The sequence below is a fragment of the Prunus persica genome, chromosome G6, assembly GCF_000346465.2.
Source record: "Prunus persica cultivar Lovell chromosome G6, Prunus_persica_NCBIv2, whole genome shotgun sequence".
Taxonomy (NCBI): Eukaryota; Viridiplantae; Streptophyta; class Magnoliopsida; order Rosales; family Rosaceae; genus Prunus; species Prunus persica.
The window spans coordinates 23,073,521-23,079,416 of NC_034014.1; the positions used below are offsets into that span (position 1 = coordinate 23,073,521).

Genomic DNA, 5,896 nt, shown 5'->3' on the forward strand with positions numbered 1-5,896 from the left:
AGGGTAGTCCAATCTCTTTGTAAAATCAAGGCATAATACCTCCGAATTGAGCGTCCAAGCCGCAGGGGGCAGCTGCCTTTTCCATTTACGAACTTTCAACAAAGTCACAATCTTTGGGCACAAAACAAATCCACCTCTGCAACAAAGGCCCAATTACAATTAGCAAAAGAAATAAAAAAAAAAGTAACCCAAAAAAAAAAAACCTTAGAATTTGAAGAAATAGAGAGAAAAGAGAGACCTTAGAAGGAGAATCAGCAACCTTGTAAGCATTCGCAGTAACACCCACCAACCACAACCCAGGAAAAATAGTCTGTCAGCGACAGCAACAACAACATCACCTTCCTATCAAACCAATTTGGAAGAAACCCCTAAACCAATTTCATACAAATCCATACATCATAAACCAAATTCACAAAAACCCCAAATTCTAAGAAAAGGAACGTGAACAGTACCTCGTGGATGTGAACTGTGGAGTTAAGCTTGGATGGCTGAGGGAGGAAGATGACTATGTCGGAGAGAGAGAGAGAGCTAGGCTAAAGAGAGAGACAGAGCCAAGAGAGTTGAGGGAGAACCCAATTTCTGAAAAAGTGATATGAGTGCAATCAGTTTACAATAAAGATGTATTTATAGGTGGTAGTTTTAAAAATTTTGAGGAGGGGTGGTATTTTGACAAAAAAATTATAAAATTGGTGGCATTTAGGGCTATTTCCCAAAAAAAAAAAACCGATGACCTCCTCAACAACCCCTCTGGTCACCACCACACCCTCTCACCGCCAACACCCGCCATCAATTGACAGACTCACATTCCTCATCGACAAGTCAAAATCCATCAACCACCTTCTGCAAACGCACGCCCTTCTCCTCCGCCACGGTCTCCACAACCACCCAATCCTCAACTTTAAGCTCCAACGCTCCTACGCCTCTCTCGGCCGCCTCGACTACACAGTCGCCCTTTTCCAACGAACCCACAACCCCAGCGTCTTCTTCTGGACCTCCATCATCCACAGCCATGCCCAATGCGGTCTTCATGACCTTGCCCTCATGTACTACACCCAAATGCTGACCAATGGCGTAGAACCCAATTGCTTCACCTTCTCCGCTGTCATGAAAACTTGCCCGCTTAGACTCGGAAAAGCCCTCCATTCCCAGACGATTAAACTCGGGTTTGATTCGGATTTGTATGTCAGGACGGGTCTTGTTGATGTTTATGCGAGAGCTGGTGATGTCGTGTCTGCAAGACAACTGTTTGATACAATGCCTGAGAAGAGTTTGGTTTCTTTGACGGCGATGATCACTTGTTATGCAAAAAGAGGGGAGGTTGAGGAGGCCCGTGTGCTGTTTGATGGGATGGAGGAGAGAGATGTGGTATGTTGGAATGTGATGATTGATGGGTATGCTCAGCATGGGATGCCAAATGAGGCTTTGTTGCTGTTTAGGAAAATGCTGGTGGCGAAAATTAAGCCAAACGAACTGACTGTACTGTCTTTGCTCTCTGCTTGTGGGCAGCTTGGGGCTCTTGAATCAGGTCGATGGCTTCATTCTTACATTGAAAATAATGGGATTCAAGTCAATACTCATGTGGGAACTGCTTTGATTGATATGTATAGTAAATGTGGTAGTTTGGAGGATGCTTGTCTGGTTTTTGATATGATCGATGAGAAGGACGTTGTTGCTTGGAATTCGATGATTGTAGGTTATGCAATGCACGGATTTAGCCGAGATGCATTGCAGTTGTTCCATGAAATGTGTAGACTTAGTTGCCAACCTACTGATATAACCTTCATTGGTGTTTTGAGTGCTTGTGCCTATGCTGGTTTGGTCAGCGAGGGACGAGCTTTTTTCAGTTCAATGAAGGATGAATATGGAATTGAACCGAAGATTGAGCATTACGGGTGCATGGTAAATCTCCTCAGCCGTGCTGGACAGCTTGAAGAAGCATATGAGTTTGTCAAGAACATGAAGATAGATCCTGATCCTGTCCTATGGGGAACTTTACTTGGGGCTTGTAGACTCCATGGTAACATTACTTTGGGAGAGGAGATAGCAGAGTTTCTCCTTGGCCAAAACCTCGCAAATTCAGGAACATTTATTCTTCTTTCTAACATCTATGCCGCAGCTGGGAACTGGGATGGGGTGGCAAGGGTGAGGACCTTGATGAAACACAGTGGGATTCAGAAGGAGCCTGGTTGCAGCTCAATTGAAGTGGATAACAAGGTGCATGAATTCCTTGCAGGGGATAGGAGAAGCCCGAGGAGCAAAGAAATATACATGATGATCAAGGAGATGAACCAGTGGCTTACGGCTCACGGTTACACCCCACAAATTGATACTGTGCTACATGATTTGGGGGAGAGAGAAAAGGAGCAATCCCTTGAAGTTCATAGTGAGAAGCTTGCTATTGCTTTCGGGCTAATAAGCACTCAACCCGGAACTACAATCAAAATTGTAAAGAACCTCCGTGTGTGTTCGGATTGTCATGCCGTGACCAAGCTAATTTCAAAAATTACCGGGCGGAAGATTGTAATGAGGGACAGAAACAGGTTTCACCACTTTGCAAATGGTTCATGCTCTTGTGGCGATTACTGGTGAATAGTAAATTACCAATATTGGTTCCTCTGAGATGCTTCTGGAAACAAATTTTCACCTTCAATCTAAATTCAATTCTTAACACCTAATTAACCGTGGTTTGTAATATGCCTCAATTTGACCATGGCTTCCCCGCAACACCAGGATATTTATTGGACATGTATATCAACGTAACGACTCCATTTCTTCGGTAAACTAAAACAAAAGTTTCTTATGTTTCCAAATGCTTCAAGCGCTCTGAGTTCCTCCGAAAAAAATTAAGGCATTCGGGTAATTCCGTTATGTTGGTTGCATGATCAGAAAATTGGAAACCCACCATAAGATTCAATTCCAATTTCAACACAAAAACAAAACCAGAAAAAGAGCGGAAAAAACAGCTTTGGATACTTTGGAGAGAAAAGCAAGCTCCATTATCAAGCCTAACTAAAAATATTATAAATAATCCTGTACATACTCTCCTAGAAAAAGCATGAAAGCCTGATTGACAATTGAATCAGGACAAGAGCTTACAAACTAAATGAACATTAGAGAGTAGAGCCTTGATCTACGGTTAAAATGCAAGCCTATCCACCTAATTGGCACCCATCCCAATCAAATACAAAGAACTAATCTATGGCTGGGCTTTGACGACCAACTAATTCCAATACAAGGTAATTTAGGATTTCCCGAGTCACATTCTAAAATCTAAAACGCAGACAGTATTGTTGGCAAAACATGCAGCAATTTTGTCACCTTCCTTGTTCCAGCAGACTTCAAATATACCGCCATTTCCTGTGTATGTTTTCACGATCTTGCCTTCCTTCAGTGACCAGATATGCATGGATTTATCAAGAGATCCACTGGCTAAATACTCGCCATTTGGGCTGAAGGCAACAGAATAAACAGGATCCCTGTTGGTTCAACTGAAAGTATTAATATAAATACAAATGTAATGACAGATTAACAGTAATACAACTTGAACTACAGCAATTTTTTTAGCTTCAAACACCACATAGTTCTATTAAGTCCAGTACCTGTGTCCATTCAAGCTGTAGAGAAGTTTTCCTAGTTCCACATCCCATAGCTTCACAGTGGAGTCAAACGATGCACTGTACAAGAAAGCACAACCACAGACCACTTAGAACCATGACACGTACATTTTTTTGGTGTAGTTTCTAAGGCAGAGTATACTCATAGCATGAAAGTCCAAGTTTGTATATTGCAATATTTCTACATAAAGATTCCTATCAAACAAAACTATTTCTACATAAAGACGGGTGCAAGAACAGAGATGCAATGACAGCAAGATGAATACAAAAGATCAGTAGCTTAAAATAAATTCACACGGCACAATAGGATTAATGGCAATTAAAAGTACAAAATGAATCAGAAGTAATAACGATCAACCAGGTCTTACGATAGGGGTGGTACATCACTTGGTGTTTTTATACAAAATTTCAATTGACATCATTAAGCTTTGATTGAACAAATATGAAACCACATAAAAGCTATTTATTGAAAAAATTTGCAAATGTTAACTGAAATAAGAAATGAAGACATCACGAATGCAACGCAAACAAGTATAGAGAAGCCAACAGCATCTCACTTCATCTACAAAGCACTATATTTACCTTGCAAGAACTAACTGCTGGTTAGCGTTGTTTGTTCCCGGCCCAGTGGGACTCCATCTGATAGTGTATATCTCCTGCAATACATTTTTCCAGTGCTTTTAAGATTCCCAGAAAGTAAAATTCCAGAGACATGATACACAAATCAAATTCGAAAAGACACAAAGCTGAGGAGTACCTTAGAATGCTCTCTTAAATCATGGACACATTTTTCCTGCTTCATGCTCCATATCTACACCATGATTTTATATAAGTTGCAAAAACAAATGTCTTCTTAATGACAAAGAATAATGAACCTAACAAAAACTGATACAAAGGTGAAAATGACTAAACAGCATCACGTTCATGACTATCATAATTACCAGAATAATTACCACCCTACTGAACTGCCACCGGTGCAAAAGGTAGTAGACTTTCATAACACTAGTTTTTACAATTTATATACTACCTTCCATATCATCCACCATGATGCTTGTGGAATAAAAAAAAAATTACAGGTTTATATATTATGATTTTTAGGCAACGGGGTCTAGCCTAGTGGAAAAGGGTCTTGACTTGTAGACCAATGGTCTCAGGTTCGAACCCCCCATGGCAACTAGTAGTGTGTGTGTGTGGGCGAAACCCCCTTCCCCTTGTTGTTTAGACTATTGCTTGTATTAAAAAAAATTATGATTTTTAAGGAAAAAAGAGGCCCAGGTAAATACAGAAAAGAACAAGTGCAGACGTCACTCCTCAAACGGCCTTTGTGCACACACACACACACATATATATTTGAATTATCAGACTCAAACTTCTAATCAAGCACTATAATGAAAGTTGATTGGCTTAAATGTTAAAATGGTCCTTGTGTTTTAGTCAATTGGCAAATTTAGTCCTTGTGTTTTTAATTTGACCAATTTAGTCCCTGTGTTTTACTCCGTTAGCCAATATTGTCCATTTCGTTAAATTGCCGTTAAAAAATTCATTTAAAATTTTAAAAATTATTAAGTTCTACTTACAAAGCAAACAAATATGAATTAAAATAACAAAATGTTATAAAAACAATCTGGAAACCAAACAGCCTCTATGTTCTCATGCCACCACAACCACCATGAGGAGTCCCAGCCTCCCTCCCTCCCTCTCTCTCTCTCTCTCTCTCTCTCTCTCTCTCTCTCTCTCTCTCTCTCTCTCTCTCTCTCTCTCTCTCCCGCAATTGAAGAGGAGAAATTATTATCAAATTGTCAATTTAGATTGATAATTAAGTGAAAATATGTTTGTTTGGTTTCCATCTAGAAAATAACTATCATCAAGTCAACAAGTCATATGTGCAGCTTCAAATCCAAGTTTGAACCCCAAATTGGCCTTCTCTAAACAGCATAACGGAATTGCGAAGTACATGGAAGACCAAGGTTTGAGAGATCGTAATATGGGAGATGAAATTAATCACATTAAATTTATTGGCCAAAAAGGCATCCAAATGCACCCCCTTAACGTGGCAACATGATGAAAGTTGGGTGACGCGATCAGAGCCTAGCTAAATAGATTTAAAAAGTCGGCAAGAGAAAAATCCCAACCCCATTTTCTCCCACAAGATCTCTCCTCCCCTACCTTTCTTTTTCTCCCAGACTCACTTTCTCTCATGCAGTTATCAAATCAGAGATTGTGCAGATCTGTCACACTTCGTCTCTCGTTTTTTTCTGCATTTTCTTGCTCGAGCCAAGGTC

The 5,896-nt window shown here is 40.2% G+C and overlaps 2 protein-coding genes across 3 annotated transcripts in view; one reads left to right on the top strand and one right to left on the bottom strand.

The window, feature by feature from the left end:
* On the top strand, positions 535 to 2,614 carry LOC18773104 (pentatricopeptide repeat-containing protein ELI1, chloroplastic). The gene has a single exon (XM_020566013.1). The coding sequence runs from the start codon at positions 727 to 729 to the stop codon at positions 2,587 to 2,589; it is 1,863 nt and encodes a 620-aa protein (XP_020421602.1). The 5' UTR covers positions 535 to 726; the 3' UTR covers positions 2,590 to 2,614.
* LOC18774147 (WD40 repeat-containing protein HOS15) overlaps positions 2,952 to 5,896 on the bottom strand; it is a 7,802-nt gene continuing 4,857 nt past the window's right edge. The window contains exons 10-13 of one of the 2 annotated variants that reach the window (XM_020566014.1): positions 4,372 to 4,425; positions 4,197 to 4,270; positions 3,600 to 3,674; positions 2,952 to 3,476 (exon numbers count right to left, since the gene is read on the bottom strand). In XM_020566014.1, the coding sequence (XP_020421603.1) occupies positions 3,257 to 3,476; positions 3,600 to 3,674; positions 4,197 to 4,270; positions 4,372 to 4,425 (423 nt within the window). In that variant the 3' untranslated portion in view covers positions 2,952 to 3,256. The remainder of the gene's footprint in view (positions 3,477 to 3,599; positions 3,675 to 4,196; positions 4,271 to 4,371; positions 4,426 to 5,896) is intronic. The other variant, XM_007207179.2, reaches the window with a different exon arrangement.